Genomic DNA, 16771 nt, shown 5'->3' with positions numbered 1-16771 from the left:
GGCACTAACTCCCTACACATCCACAGTGTTATCTAGCTACCGCTGAGACAGGAGAAGTCACGATGACTGTAGGCTCTCTTAAGAGAAGCCTGGCATCCACGAAGAAGGAGCTAACAGAGTTCTTGTGCTCAGCCCCCTAATCAGAGGGCACTGTAATTAGGACGTAGAGAGTGGACAGAGGAAGGTGACCAGGAGGGTAAAAGCCTTAGTTAAAGTGATAGGGGATGTTTAGCCTAGAAAGAAGATTTGCTGGGGTTAGAGTCCAGGGGGCAGAGATGGCAGGAGGTGATAGCTGTCTTCAGGTACTTAAGGTGTAGTCATGTGAAAGCTTTGTTGAGCTTGTGACATTTGACACCAAAAGGCAGTAACCGGGTACAGTGGGTTGGAGCAAGGCTAATTTAAATTTAATATGAGTCAAAGCTTAGCAGGGAAAGCTATCCCAGAGTGTAATGGACTGCCTTGGGAGGCTCTGGTTCCCTCTCTTTGGAGGTCTTCAGTTAGTTGTTGGATGGCTTCTTATTGGGTATGTCCTGGAGTAGATTCTTGTTGGGGTAAAGCTGGCCCTGAGAGCTCTTCTGTGTTTGAGATTCTGCTGTTCTGATTGTGGCAGAATGGGGAAATTAAGATAGGAACTTTACAAGAGACAAATGGGGGGGGGAATAAACAAATGCTTTATAAAAAAGTAAATTTTATTAATATTTTGTTTTTCCATTATCTAGATTTCCCCTTGTATTCCTCTCCCTTTCCACTCTCAAAAAATTGTCTCAAATGACAAAGATTTTTAACAAGAAAAAAAGGAGAAAAAACAAAGAAATTTTTAACAAAAAAAAAAAAGAGAGAAAGCAATCAGCAAAACTGAGGAATATGTAGAAGAAATATCTAACAGAACATGTAATATTCCACCCCGTGGGACCTCCCACTTCTGCAGAGAAGTGGGGTGGGGTGGGGTGGGGGTGGAGGTTGTATTTCCTCTTTGAGGCTTGCTTGTAACTTTGTAACATTCCTTTTTGATTGTTTTGTGCTTCTTTCCATTTACCTCATTGTAATCATTTTATTTATTGTTTTCTTGGCCCTCCTTAGTTCACTCTTCATCAGTTCATTGGAGTCTTTTTATGATTCTCTGATTCGTCACATTCTTTCTTTCTACCTAGTATTATTCCATTCTGTTTATGTCTCATGGTTTGGTTATCCATTCTCCAAAGGGTTTATGCTTTGTCTCCAGTTATTTCCACAAAAAAGCGCCACTGTCGAAATTTTGCTGCATTTGGAGACTTTGTTTTTATCAGCTAGAAGAAATAGCCAAAATTATTTCTGGGGCCTTTTTTTTGAGAGGTACTCCCCAATTACAGGTACCTTTACATCTTTTCAAGTCTTAATATTTATGTTTCTTCTTTGTCCTGCCATTTTTGAGAACTAAATACGTCTGGCTCTTTTCCTGTTTGGGACATTAATTCTCTTTCCTTGAGTGTTTACAATATAGAAGGCTTCACTGTTGAGAAATTCCAAGTAGTTTTGCTTACTGAGAAGATTCAGATTCAACTTCAAGAGTCTGAAACTATTGTGTGTTGGGTTTTTTTTTTTAAATCACACATATTTCTTGGTTTCTTTCTAGGTTGAAGGTAATGAGGAGGATACATCACATGTTCCACAACCAACTGCTTTTGAAGAAACGCCCAGGCACTCAGGACCCATGGAGACAATGGACTCCCCTCTGATCTTGGAAGCTCCCTCGGTAGGAAGCAGCTTGGTTTCCTGTTTCAATAGACAGTTTACTCCTGTGCTTTCCCCATGATTCCTGTATAGATGGAAATTGAATGCTCCATTTTTTGGAAGTGGGATCTTTTAAGCCCTGACTTACATGACCTTCCTAAAAATGTAAACCTTTCTCCTGAATGGAGGGGTACTTCCTTTTATGTTGCCTTAGCTACTCGGTATGCGTTAATAATGGGTCCTGTTTTAATTGGCCTAGAACAGTCTACTACCCCTTACCAGAATCCTGTGGTGATTCAATCAGTTAACAAGCATTATTAAGTGCCAATTACCTACTACGTACGTGAGACTGCATAGCATAGTGGTTAGAAAGCCAAGAAGACCTGGAGTCAAGTCTTGTTCCTCATCCACACTAGCTGTTTGTCCCTGGGCACATCCCCTAACCTCCCCATTCTCAGCTCTCTAAGACTCTGAGTTACAGAGAAGGTGTTGATGTGCCTTATTGGGGGAGGAATCTTTTCTTCTTTACTTGGGAATTGCACATGCCCATGAAGCCACTAGTCTGGTAAAAAAAAAAATGCCAAGCACTGTGTTAGATGCTGAGGACGTGAAAAAGAAAGAGAAATCTGCCCTCCCTTTTAGGAAACTACCTCTACTTAATCCTCATGTAAAGGTTCTGTAACTAGGCAACCCCCTAAATGATCTTGTTTTGTAGAACCAGATACTCATGATTCAAATGAGATCATAGATAAGAAGTACGTCTTGTACGTGTTAGTGATGAGGAGGAAGAGAATGAGGAGGATGCTACAGCCATTTCCCCATCACATGACGCTTCCTCTGGTTCCAGTGGACAAATTATTTCGCATTTCTGTCTGCCCTTGGGATGCCCTGTTTTCTACAAAACTGTGGCTATCTCCAAGAAGATTGTCCCGTTTCAGTGTCCTATTAGAGATCACTTTGCCACGGAAATTTCAAGGAATGCAGAGCAATGGTAGGAGTGATACCTTAGGGGTCAGGACACTTGAGTTCAAATCTAGATTCAGCCACTTATTTTGTGTGACATTGGCCAGCTTACCGCCCTCTCTGGGCCTCAATTTCCTCTTGGGTGGCCTCTGAAGTCCACCCCAATGTAAATATGAGACCTCTTTTCCTTTATGGATCTCATTTTCTTCCACTGTAAAATAAAGGTGCTGGGAGTGGTGATTCTTTTCATCCCCCCCTGCCTGGAATCAGTGATCCTATAAGCAACTTCCCCTTTTTTGGATCTTATTTTCCTCCTGTGGAAAATGAGAGTGCTGAGCTAGTCGAGGTAACATTCTATGGTCTTGCAATCCACAAACCCATCCTTAGTCCCTGCTTGTTTGAGGAGAAATAGCTCTAAAGTGGCACTATTTGGCTTCCTTAATCCATCAATGAAGCCGGTTGGTTTTAAGGGTTTGTTCCTTATTTGTTTGTTTGTCTTTAAGGGTTCATTGCAGTTATGTGCAGCTGTTTGCAAGAAAAGAATCAGCAGAGAAGAATAAAATTCCCTGAACCCCTATCCCTCAACTCTTCATATTAGTGACACTTAGAATAGAAAATGTGATTCATCTTCAGAAGGAATTTCTTATTGAGTGAGAGCAGGGAGAGCATCATGGATCTGTTACTGAGAGCATTTCTATCTGAGCCCATTACTGCTGCTGTTAAATATTAGAAAGTACATCTTACTTAATGTCCTCGAGCAATTTAAAGTCTGGTAGAGAGAGATTAGCCATGTGCCCAGGTCAATGCAATGCAATCTAAAATGCGGTTTTTGCACATTTCGAGGATTTGTAATTTTCTCGGTGGACATATTCCTTCCACGTGCTAAGCCTCTGTCGTCTTCTCTCTGACTTCCTGGCTGGGTTTTGAGAATTGTTCTAGCTAAAAAATCGTTGTGCCAGGGACCTCTCCAACTCCCCGTATCCTGCTGCCCAACAGGCCCATGTACATTTTAAGTATGTTCTACCCATGTTTTTCTGTCCAGTGGCAGCTAGGGAGAACAATAGATCATCTCAGTTTAAATCCAGGCTAGCTGTGTGGTCCTAGGCAAGTTATTTAACCATTGTTTGCCTCAGTTTCCTCATTTGTAAAGCAGACATAATAATAGCACCTACCTCCCAGGTTGTTGAAGGATCAAATGAGATAATCATTGTAAAGCACATTGTTAGCACTAGGTGAGTGTGAGCTAATGCTGTTATGTTGTCTCTGTCTCATGGAATTTAAGATCCTCAAGGACAGGGGCTATTTTTTTCATATTTGTTTCCTTCTCATGCAAGTGCCTGGTGCATATGAATGAGGATAGGGACAGAACCTGTGATTTCAGTGGGAGAAGGTCCTCTTTCTTTGAAAAAAAAAAGTTAGCACCTTTTCTACAATTTATCTTTGAGGTACTTAGTACATTGAGAGGGAAGTTACTTGTGTAGGTCAACATGGCTTGTCTGTTTCAAAAGTGTGAATTGAAACTGGCTCTTCCTGGTTTTGAGTCCATGCTGCCTCTCATGTAGCCCATAAGAGGTGCTTAATGAATGCTTACTTATTGACGGCTTATTGATTGGCCAATTCAGCAATCAGTGGTCTCTCTGAACTTAGCCAGGTTGGTCCTTACACAACACAAGATAGATATTGAGATGTGAGGAATCCCAGAAGCGATCTAGTCCATTTTATGGGTGAGAAAACTGATGCATTAAGTAATAGGTAGGAAGCATGAGAAGCATAATTTGAACTCAGGACCTCTTACTCTAGAGCCACTTAGTTAGAGATTATTGGCTCCTGGTCCCAGATCTGGAGCTGGAAGGGCTCTTAGAGGCTATCTCATCCTAGAGGAAACTCACCTGGAGAGTTTAATTGTCTTACTTAATGTCACAGAGCAGTACTGTGTTCCTTCTCTAAGAGAACCTTCCCTTATGATAAAGAATTTTTTAAAAAAGGATTAAAAAGTTCCAACCAACATATTAAAAAAATAAAAAAAACACCAATATCTCAAAAAATTCTCATATTTTATATTAGTGTTCTACTCCTATGATCGATCAGTTCTGCAAAGAAGCTGGGAGGACATGTCTTCTTTTGGTTTTTTGGTCCTTCTTTCAGGCCAAGCTTGGTCATCACAATTTTGAAGAGTTCAGTTTTGATAGTTTACTGTTAATTGTTGAGGTTCATGGTTATTGTAATATTTGTAATTTATTTACAATGAAAATGATATATCTTGGAGGCTGTAAGATAGTTAATGAGTAATGGAGGTTTGTAAGTAACCACTCACCTTGCCCAGGGCACATTTTTCTTGCACTGATTTTTAGTGCTGGTGACCCTCCTGGGAAGCATGTCAGCTAGCAACACACTGTGTGGGGTGACCAAAATGACGTGCTTCTATGCAATGTCCTTGCAGGACATTCTGTACGGAGAGGGTATGCGGAACGCTGGCAGGTGCGTCTGCCTGGGTGCGGGAACAGCAGGCGATTTCTAAATTTCCACATTGGTCTCATGTGAAATACAGCCTTAAGATCCTCAGTTGTTCCTTGCCTCATTTGTAGGAGTTCCGAGATGATTCCTTCCTTCATGAAGAGGATTTGCATGAGCCTTTCCTTGACCTGGGAAGGACATTCCACGTACAATCAAAAGAAATCAGTAACACTCAAGAGGCGTGGGAGATGCATGCTTTCCTGAAACCCAGAGCACCTGAAATGGGGGAAGAGAGAGAGATGCTTGTGGATGACGTGTATGACTTCCAGGATATCTTTCAGAACATGGATTTATATTCTCCATCACTGGGCAAGAAGGATCTTCCCCTCTCTCCCAGCCAGGATTTTCACTTTGGTACCCAGTGGCTAAGTCACCCAGGAGCCTATGAAGCCCATGATCTGAGATCCATGATGCACCCGAGTTCCCAGGAAGTACCGCAGAATAGATACAGCAGTGAAGCAATGGTAAGAAATCCTAAAGTGTCCCATTCCCTTCTTCCTCTCCTTTTCCTTCATGGGGTCTATAAATGAAAAATATCTCTATTTCACTGGCGTTTTTCACTCCAGATTATGATTACAACATTTTTGCAGTGTCAGAGTGCACCCGGGGACCCTTGGTAAGAATTAGCTAGTATTTTATGTGTGATTCCTCATCTTTAGATGGAAGCCAAAGGGTCTTTGGTTCACTTTGGTCCCATTATTTCCTTTTGTATCCTTGATGGATTGTAATTTCATCAGCATTGGCACGTCCTCCACCAGATTGGACTGAGAGTCCTGGGTAACTTAAGAGACAGACATATGGTGTTGGAGAGGACATCCCCTGCGGCCAGTGTGATGATGAGGCTGGACCGGTCATTTGAGCACAGACATGCATGGGTCAGCTCATGGTCACAGCTTCCAAGGCTCATTTCAGGGGCTGCCTCATTCAGGAGGACATTCCTGATCCCCGCTTTGTTAATCTCCTGCTCCCCATTACGGATACTCCTTGTTAATTATTTTGCAAGTATCCTATATTTATTTATCTATCCATGCCATCTCCCAAGAGGAACAGGGGCAGGGACAATCTTTTTGTACCCTTTGCATCTAGCCCAGTGCCTACCACATAATAGCTACTTAATGGCAGAATGATTGAATAAACAAATATGTGAATCAAAAACATTCATTCAGAGATTGCACTGTGCCAAGCCCTGTGTTGTTTGCCAGAAATGCAAGAAATATTAGTAATAAATGCTTGTGGATTTCCTGATGCATTGAGTTTGAAGTCAGAGTATCTGATTTCCCATCTGGACTCTGCCAAAGACTATACATTATCTTGGCCAAGTCACTTCCCATTTTGGGGCCTCAGTTTCCCCATCTCGAGCATGATGAGGTTGGATATCTCCAAAAAGAGGGGGAATCAATAGAGAGGAACCGGTGAGGCCCAGGCAAAGTTGGATAATTTCTAGCATACTCAGTGACCACAATTGTTTTGTCATTTCCTCTAGCTCCTAGTTAAAGTGCAGGAGGGGGGATGATGGGAAGAATCCAGGCCTGAGGTTTGGCAAGAGAAGAGAGGCGATCGGACCGCCGAGGGAGGGATGTGAGAGTGAAGAGGAGGGAGAAGCGGGAAAGCAACGTCATGTCGGTGTCTGAGGAAGTCCTGAGAGGTGGAGGGAGTTAGAGGTCTCAGTGAGGGCACATAATGGGTTCAGAAGGGATGAGGCACAGGGAGTCGGAGAATGATGGGAAGTTAGAGTCAGAGCTTTTGATTGAGGAAGAAGAATGTTTTGGGTAATGGAGGAGATCCCTATTGCATGGCTGAGGTGATTTGCAGGAATAGGTCGTGGGATTAAGGAGGTTAATTTGCTTCAGAGAACGTCTGTGTGGATGTGAAAACCCTCTGGAATAAGGGCAGCAGTTAGGGAAGAGAGGAAAACAGGTCAAAGGACCTGGGGCCTGGTGCCACAATGGCGACCGTAATATGGATTGGGTGGACAATTTTGATTGGAATGAAGAGGGTTTTCTGAGTGATGAAAGAGTTTGGAAATGGCAGTGGGGAGCAAAGCGTATTCTAAAGCCCTCTTTAAGAGCAATGTGTTGGGGGTGGAAGTCAAGGCACAGCCAGCACCAAATATCTTTATGACCCTGGACAAGTCACCCTAACCTCCTTGGGCCTCGGTTTCCACATCTTTTAAAATGAGGGTGACTGACTAGATGGGCCCTGTGGTCCCTTCTACCTCTAATCTATGGTTCTTCAGTCCTGTGACCATCTTAATTTTCCAGAGAAGTGTGCTGTTTGCTTAGAGAGAAAAGCTCTGGAAAGGTAGCTATTCCCTCCTTCCATTCTACCTCCCCCACTTCTGCTTTATGCCGCTTCAGGTGATTAATCTGTTCTCCAAGGTGGCAAACCTACGTGGATTTTTTTTTAAATGTGGAGAATTTTCTTTTTGCAATATTTGTTTGTGTAAATGTGGTGCTCCTTTGCTAGAGGTAATAGAACCACGCTCTCCTCTAACGCTGTCATAATCTACAAGGCTTCCAGCACATTTAGCTATTTTTGCTAGGCCGCCAGCAGCGCCCAGCATGGATGGCTCACAAATGCATTTCATAGGCACGTTCCTGTTCCCGGAGTCTCATCGTAGAACATGAGAATGCCGACTAATGGAGACGTAGGCTGCTTTTGCCTCAGGGCTCTTTCTGTAGCACTAATTGACCTCATTTTTCTGTGTTTTTATTTGGAAAAAATATTATCGTTTCCTTGCACTTCAAGTTCTTCCTTTTCCTCATCATCCCCAGTGAGATGGCGGCTCCTCATTCAGTTCCTCCCACTCCTAGAGCAACATAAACTGTTTTCTGGCCTCCTATCTGTGGCCTTTTCTCTCGGCCTGTCAGAGGGTCATAGGTCTAGGGCTGGAAGGGACCTCAGAGGCAGCCGCATCTAACCCCCTTATTTTTCAGATGAGGATGTCAAGGGACCTGCCCAGGGTCACACAGGTAACTTTGAATGACCAGTATCTCTGGCCTGTAAGCTCCTCTCCCCTACATTCCTGCGTCCACGATGCTGATGGGAAGTGCTTCCCCTTCTGCCCCCTCGGAGCCTGGATCCATTTCCAGCAGATTCTGTGTCCTCACCATGACATTCAAGGCCCCTGTGAATCTGCATTACCTTTCTCACACCTTCATTTCCACTAGCTTACTCAACTGCAGGCAAGTTACTCTACACTTACACTGCTTGGAAAATGCTTTTCTTTTGTTCGTTCCTTCCATCCTTAGGACTTTTTCAGTAGAGATGGATCATAGGCAAGAATGCTGTTCTTGGAGGCTGAGAGCCTGGATTCAAATCCTGCTTCTGGTGGCAAAACTGTTAGACAGAGAGTCAGGGATGCCTGAGTTTGAATCCTAACTCAGCCACTTACTTGGGCAAATCCTTGCCTCAATTTCCCCCTCTGTAAAAAAACTGATGATAACCATACCTGCTTTACAGGGTTGTTCCAAAGATCAATGAGTATCGCATGTGCAAAGCTCTTTGTAAACCTTAAATCTGCATACAGATACTGTTTTTTATTATTATTATTTCTGTGACTGTCCTATGTGACGTGAGTCACATCATCTAACTACTCTTTGCCTCAGTTTCCTCCTTTGTAAAAACAGGGATGATAATAATACCTCCTCTACAGGGTTGTTAGGATGGTCAAACGAGACAACAGCTGCAAAGCTCTTTGGAGACATTAAATCCCCATAGAAATACTCTTTATTCTTATTATTAGTTACCCCATCACTGCCCTACATGAGCCAGGTCAAATTGTCGAGCCTCTCTTGGCATCAGTTCCCTCTTCTGCAAAATGAAGCATTGGACGATCCAACGACCGCTCCATGATTATCAGTGGTGATAGTGATGTTGGAATCTCCTTCGCTCAGACAACAAGGAGGGAGGGAATGAGCATCTACATGGCACCTACTGTGTGCCCGGCAGTGCTGAGTGCTTGTGACAAATATTATCTCATTTGATCCTCACTACAATCCAATCCTTGGGGGTGGGGGCAGGGGAGGGAGTTACTATTATAATCTCCATTTTACAGGTGAGGAAACTCAGACAGCAGTTAAATGACCCGGTCAGATTGGAACTCAAGTCTTTCTGACTCCAGGCCTGGCACTGGATCTACTGTGGCACCGCCTCAGAGGCACAGACTGCAGCTCATCCATACCTTGTCACCCCTTGGGATTGTTACCTGAATTCCCCCATTAAGACTCAATGTTGGAGTTAATCAAGGCACCAGAAGCCTTCCTCTAGGTCTTTTCCCATTGTGTAGGTTTCGGCGGACCACCTGGCTCCTTATTTCCCTGTCAGTACTCTCACCTGCCATGTAATTGGCGCCTCCCCTTCCTGTCATGCATTTCTTGGGCTCTATATCATACCCCACATAGCAAAGCCTTGTTACTGGAAAAAGGCCACACACAGTCTACTTCCACCCTCCACCAGTGGCAAGTCTGCTAGCACAGATACTTGGGGCAGACAATGAGGTGTCCCAGAATTGATTGGGAGAGAGGAAATAAGGACCTGGATTGAATTTGGCAAATTCTGCATTCTTCCTGAAAAGCCAACACCCAAATGCTTCAAACTGGAATAGTGGATGGAGTGTTGGTTTGGACAGGAAGACCTGAGTCTCAGACATTTACTAACTGCACGACCCTGAGGTAGTCACTTAACTCCTCTCCTCCTGAGATTCCTCATCTGTTAAAGTGGGTAATAGGAGCCCTCATTTCACAGGGCACTGTGAAGATTGAATGAGAGAAGATGTGTAAGGCATTTTGCAGTCCTTAAAAATGCTTCTCTCTCTGTCTCTCTCTGTGTCTCTCTGTCTCTCTCTCTGACTCTCTTTCCCTCTCTCTCTCTCTCTCTCTCTCTCTCTCTCTCTCCTTCCCTCACTCTCTCTCTGTCTCTCTCCCCACTCCCCTCCCTTCCTTTTCCCCTCCACCCTCTCTCCCCCTCTTCACTCATTCTTATTGTTGCTATCATTATTATTAGAAGATACATAATTGTCCTAGAAGTACTTTACATTTGCAAATCTTTGACTACCACTTTTCCCAAGGAATCACAGTTACTTATAAGGACTTCCAGAATATAAATATGAACATCTCCCAGAAAACATGTTGCCCTTCATGATGGACCTCAAGGAGGCATCAAATAAGGAGCTGATTGGCCATCGGTTACTAATGTTTTACTGTGTTCCTGACATCATGGCTGGGGTAGAAAGACACAAGCAATCCCTGTCCTCAAAAGCTTCCATTCTCTCAGAAAATGCATGTTTGTTGCTATTTGCTGAGTAGAATCCGTGGCTGCTAGCCAAGTTGGTTTTTCATTATTTCTCCCATGATGCTTTTCTAACACCTTTTCCTTTCTTGTCCTCTCCAGATCAACGAGAATTTTGGCAAAGTACCTTTGTCCTCCATCTCTTCCGCTGATGGCAACATGTGTCAGGGCATTTTTGATGACCTCGAACACTCAGAATCTGTCACGAATAGCGGCCTGGATTTAGGTTTGTGCTTTTGGTTGCCCATCAATGCCAATTGCTTTCGTTTTGCTGCTGCCAAGGCGCCATTTGAATATACTGCTTTTCTCCATCACCTCAATCCTTTTGATTTCACCCCAATTCAGATCTTTCGATCCACCATGAATTCACGCAGTTCCTCATCTGGATACGCCTTGTTCTAGGTGCTAAGAAAACAATATGATTTTCATCTTGCTTTTAGAGTGTGCAGATTCTGCTTTGCAGCAAACATGCATTTTTTTCTCTGCCTCATTGAGCTTTTTATTATTAAACAGAGAACAATGGTAACACCACTACTTTGGACTGGAATCAGAGAATTACAAATAAATCTCCTCTAATCTATATTAAAAAGCCTGTTTCCATTAAACCATACTGTGAGCTCATGGAATGGAGCTGTTAAATATGAGTATAGAGAGGCATAGTTTAAACATTTATGAAACGCTGCACTAGCTCTAGGTTAGGGCCAATTTTGATACATTAAGAACTTCCAAGTTTCCGTTAATGAATTCACCCCACCACACCCCTATGCCTCCCCAGTCCTTTTTAGAGTCAATATTGGTTCTTGTATCCAAAAGAAAACTTTTCTTTGAAAATCCTTCCTGGGGGATGCGGGGGGAGGGCTGAAATTTTCGAAGCCTCTGGTGTTATCCTAATACTATCTACCATTCATAAAATTCTCTTAGACAGTATGATGTTTACACTTAAATTCAATTCAGCAAACATATTTAAAGTGCCTACTGTGTGCCTGGCACTGGGGATACAATAACAAAGTCAAACCTGCCCTTATTTTCAGGTAGCTTATGTCATATTGGGGAAATAAAACGTGAATGTAGAGTAAGCATCATTGCTAATGATCATTGATAATTACCCGGCATTCCATTTTGAATTTGTTTGATTTTTTTCCTTTCTTTTTTTATTGTCACAACTGTGCAGTTTATTGTCCTGGTTCTGCTTCTTTCATTCTGTATCAGTTCATAGAGATCTTGCCCTATTTCTCTGAATTCCTCATATTCATTATACACTTGAAAGTCTGCAAAGCCCATTTTCTCACAACAGTCCTCTCCCAAATAACCTTATAACTGAGTCAGAAAGATAAGGTACACATAAAAATGCATCTAATTGTATGAGGCAGCATAACGCACATTTTGGTAGCATCTTCTTGAACTCAAATCCAGCTTCAGACACTAGCTGCGTGGCCCTAAGCAACTTATTTAGCCCTGCTTGCCTCAGTTTCCTCATGTGTAAAACGATTTGGCTAGAGAAGGAAATGGCAAACCACTCCAGTACCTCTGCCAAGAAAACCCCAAATGGGGTCATGAAGAGTCCAACATGATGAAACGACTGACCGACAACATCGTGAAAGCCCACCTGAATGATTACAGACGTGTGAGGGTTTGCCTTCTTAAGGGTAGGCAGTGAATTAGGGAACTGTCCCGGTCATCCCTCCAGATTTATATTTTCAAAATTTGCATTCTTTTTCTGTGGACACATTGTATCCCTTTCACCTCCCTTTTATATAGAATATAATAAATAAAATGATGTAATATCACTTTCCCTTTTATATAGAGTATAAGCACCGTGAGGGCAGGGAGTGTTTGTTGCATTTTGCTATTGTATCTTGGCCCAATCCCTTATACAAAAGTTAGTCAATTCCTCATATAAAAGTCTGTGCTTAATCTGTATTTGTTGAATAACCTATAATGGTCTTGGAGAAAAGAGTTTTGGGTTCAAATTTAGCAAAACTGAATGCCTTCTCCCTCTCCCTGTTTATTAGCTAGATGACTTTGAGGAAGTCCACTTCCTTGTCATGCTGCGATTAGATTTCTCTCTTACTTTCTTTTCATCTGCTTATTTGTAGTGTTCCTGGCCCCTCCTTTGTAATGTAGCACAAGGTTTCCTATGCTCAAAATTCTTTTGCCTTTTATCCTTCCCCGACTTTAAAATCTCACCTCACAAAATCACAAAATATTAGTATTTCAGGGATTTCTTTTCTCCTTTGCCCCAGAAGATCGGCTTGCTTTTCATCCCAAAAATGTTCTTTCTTTGAACTTTCCTGCCTCTTTTGATGTCTCTACATTGCTTCTCATAGCTCTCACTCCCCAACTCCACAGCTGCTTGCCTGTTTTATTACTGTTTCCTAGTCTCTGAGGTCCTAGTGACTTGACCACTGAAAACACCTGTAAGCTATCGCTCTGTTGGGTAGCTGGGTGGTGCAGTGGTTAGAGCACAGGGCCTGGAGTCAGGAAGCTGACAATACTGAGGCCCAGCGTGGGTGAGTGATTGGCCCAAGATAACAGAGGCTGGAAAGAGCCAAGCCATTAAGTCACCGGCTGGACCTCTGCCTTCAAATCTGCTCACCTTTCATGTACTGTGCAGGCTCATTAATGGATTTGAGCTCCTGCCACAAGACGACTAGCTGAGCGAGTTGGAGATGTTTGACCTAGAGAAGAGGTGACTCTTCTCCTTATGTTTTGTAGATGGACAGCCTTTTATCTATTGTTCTTCTTGCCCTTGACACCACTGACAAACCTTTTCTTCTCCTTACTTCTTCCTAGGTTTTTCAGGACAATGCTTTCTCCTGGTTCTCCTCCTCTCTCTCTGACTGCTTCTCTGTCTCTGTTGTGCTGGCTCATTTGCATCTGTACCACCCCCCCCCCCAACTGGGGATGTCCCCCCCCCCGAGCTCTGTGCCCCTTCTTTCCCAACCTCTTCTATTCTCTCCATAGTTTTGGTGATCTCAGCTCACATGGGCTCAGTTATCTTTGTGCGGGGGATGTTCAGTTCTAGCTCTCCCCCCTAGTCTCTCTCCTGTCCTGTCATCATCATTAGGAACATGACAATTAGACATTCTGAACCAGATTTCCCTCAGGCATCTCAAGCTCAACATGTACTTATCGGAGCTCATTAAATTTCCCCCCCAACCCTCTCCTGCACCTCCCTATTCCTGTTCAGAACCCCACCATCCTTCTAGTCACCTTGGTTCACAGCCTCCTCCGTGACTCCTCTTTCTCACTTTCCCCCATCTCCAAGCAGCCTGCCAAATAATACTGTTTCTACCTTCACAATGTCTCCCGTGCCCATCCTTCTCTCTCCCCTCACACAGCTTCCCCCTTTGTTCTAGCGGCATCACCTCTTGCCTGGAGGAATTGCAATAACTTCAGAGTAATCTTCCTGTCTCAGATCTCTTCCCACGTTCATCTATCCTTGACACAGGTGCTAAAGTGCACATAGTACCATGCTACCCCCCTACTCAAATGGTGGTGCAGTGGATAGAGTACCCAGGGTCAGGAAGACTCATCTTGCTGAGTGCAAATCTGGCCTTAGGCACTCACTAGCTCTGTGACCCTAGGCAAGTCACTTAGCCCTGTCTGCATCAGTTTCCTCATCTGTAAAATGAGCTGGAGAAGGAAATAGCAAACCACCCCAGTATTTCTGCCAAGAAAACCCCAAATGGCATCATGGAGACCCAGACACAACTAAACGAACACACACCTCCCCGTTGGCTCCATGAGCACATATAACCTCTTTTCTGTCATTTAAAGCCCTTCAGTACCTGGCCCCAACCTGCCTTTCCAGCCGTATGATGCAGCATTTCTCTTCACACACACTACATTCCAGTCAAACTTACTGTTCTTCCTCTTACTGGTCCTCAGAAACAACACTCCATTTCCTGTCCTTCACACTGGAATGCTCTCTCCCCTTGCTTCTTGTTTCCTAAGATCTGCCTCTTCCTTCAAGGCTCTTTATGAAGCCCACCTCACCGCCACCTGCCAGGTTCTTTCCAACCAAATTATCTCGGAACGTGCCGTGCAGATCTCAGAGCACTACATTCATTAGCACACTATTCTCCTCCTCCTCATTGGCATTATTTTTGCTCTTAGTTTATTTTTACGTGCCTATATCTGGCCATCTAGTCCAGGTTCCTTGTTCTTCAGAGAAGCAGAGACTCAGAGTTGTTAAGTGATCTGTAAGTAAGTACCAGAAGTAGGAATTGGCCCCAGGGCCCCTGACTTCCGGTCTTTCCCACTTTCCTCTTTACCATGTTTCTAAGATGAAGAAAGCAAATTCTTTTGGATACATCACTTTGTAATAAATGTGTATATATTTATTTACTTTGTATCTAGTTGGTATTTATATGTCAACATGTTCCCCACCAAAGAGAACATAAGCTCCCTGAGGGCAGGGGCTGTCTCATTTTCTTTGCTCTGTCATCAGCATCTAACACAGGGCTTCTTAACTTTTTCTACCGGACCCATAGGAGTTGCAACCCACAGTTTAAAAAGCACTGGTCAAGCGCATAGTTGGGCAAGCTTGGGAAATTGTATAGACATGGATTAACTGCCCTTCTTTTCCATCGCTAACCTTACTGCTTTTTTGCCCTCCAGGCCTGAGTATGGCAAGTGATTCAGAAGGCCCCGAAATGTTGGTTGATCTCCCTGCAGTGGCCCAGGGGAGTGAGTCAGCAGACATCCCTGTCTATCGAATGCCCCAGAAGCGAGGGCTGTCCAAGGCTGGATTGCTACCATCTAAATATGCAGCAGAGACATGGTATGCCACTAGCTCCTGCCCCGTTATCTGCTCTTCTCCTCCCCCCTCTCTCTTTCTCTCCCTTTCCTCATTGTTAACTTTAGAACCTGCCAGGAGGCTTCTCTTCCTGGCATGTCATTTTACAGAAGTTACCAGTTTGTGATTTTCATCATTAAAACCGGGAATTCCCTTTTATCAGGGGGAGGTGGGGAGAACAAACTTATTCCTGTCATTGGAAACTCAAAGTGCTGGCTCAGCACCTGCAACCTAGGAGACTTGGCTACTCTGGGAGCCTCAGCGAGGGCTGAAGGCCTGCTCAGAGGACAGACTTGCCCCTTACATCTTCCTACACGAGCCCGGTGAAATTACTCACAGGTGACTATTTACTGCATCTTGATCTCAAACATAAAGGCCATAGACAAGCTGAGGGCTCATCCTTTCAGGATGGCCTAGTGAGGCCTTTGGCCAGCCTCTGGTCCAGGCTGTCAGGGCCTCACATCTGTCTTGTGGTACAGGATCCTTTCCTTCTCGTTGTTCTGCCGCCCCAAGCAGGGTGCCACATACTTGAATACCCCCAAGCTGATACATACAGAGGCTGCTAGTGTTTAATGGGAGCTCCCCAGACATTGTATAGGAACCCACAGGATGGAATTAGGCCCACTGTCTCTTTAAACAAAAAAAGGAAGTTGACATTTCCTTATCAAATGAATGCTTTTCTCTATGTACATTTTGTAGAAATACATTTGTAAAGTGGTAGACCCATGAGGATGCTCTATCCTCTCCTTGGGTGATCTAGCTGCCTCAAATACAAATGTATTTATATATATATATATATATATGGAGAGAGAGAGAGAGAGAGAGAGAGAGAGAGAGAGAGAGAGAGAGAGAGAGAGAGAGAGAGAGAATATTTATGCAGTCCTTTATGATATGGCTTAATATTTCCAGTGTTTTTCTTTTAAATAATATATTGTTGTGTTCTGCTTGCTTTTTTTTTTAAAATGTGACTTAATTGATGCCTTTTCTTTTTATATTAGCTAAATTTCACCAGTCTTCTTCCCCAAATAAGCAAACTTTGGTCCAGATAGATTAAGCTACTTGCTTGTAGCCAAAGCCTTAGGAGGATCACAGCCAGCTCTCACAAAGCTGCTAAACACCTTCTCTTTTACTGTTACCTTCTATCTACGTCCCCCAAATAGCACAATAACACAGTAAGTGCTTAATAGTGGATTGCTTGGTCGGCAGATCTCCTCTGTTTAGACATGTGATGTTTCCTCCTTTAGAATGCAAGTTCTTTGGACTAGGAACTTTTCTGCTTTTTCTCTGTATCCTCAGTGCTTTGCACAGGACCAGACACATTGTCAACATTTAATAAACACTAGTTAGCTGATTAATTGATTTTTGCTATACTGTCATCAAAGGGTTAAATTTTGTGCTTGGCAAAGTGTCAAGTTTTCCATTTGTTTTAAGCATGGAAAACCTAGTTGTCGATCGACTCTCTGATCACAGTCCCCCTCCTGGGGATGCTCTCCC

At 43.5% G+C, this 16771-nt stretch overlaps 1 protein-coding gene across 1 annotated transcript in view; it reads left to right on the top strand.

Annotated features, from left to right (window-relative positions):
• The window catches only part of PATJ (PATJ crumbs cell polarity complex component), a 331975-nt gene that overhangs the window by 111467 nt on the left and 203737 nt on the right, over positions 1 to 16771 (top strand). The window contains exons 19-22 of the mRNA XM_036754106.1: positions 1613 to 1732; positions 5259 to 5651; positions 10579 to 10702; positions 15100 to 15262. Coding sequence (XP_036610001.1) covers positions 1613 to 1732; positions 5259 to 5651; positions 10579 to 10702; positions 15100 to 15262 — 800 coding nt within the window. The remainder of the gene's footprint in view (positions 1 to 1612; positions 1733 to 5258; positions 5652 to 10578; positions 10703 to 15099; positions 15263 to 16771) is intronic.

Source organism: Trichosurus vulpecula, chromosome 4 (assembly GCF_011100635.1).
Source record: "Trichosurus vulpecula isolate mTriVul1 chromosome 4, mTriVul1.pri, whole genome shotgun sequence".
In the NCBI taxonomy this organism is placed as follows: Eukaryota; Metazoa; Chordata; class Mammalia; order Diprotodontia; family Phalangeridae; genus Trichosurus; species Trichosurus vulpecula.
The sequence above is the reverse complement of the archived record's forward strand: the minus strand, read 5'-3'. Positions and strand labels throughout refer to the sequence as shown.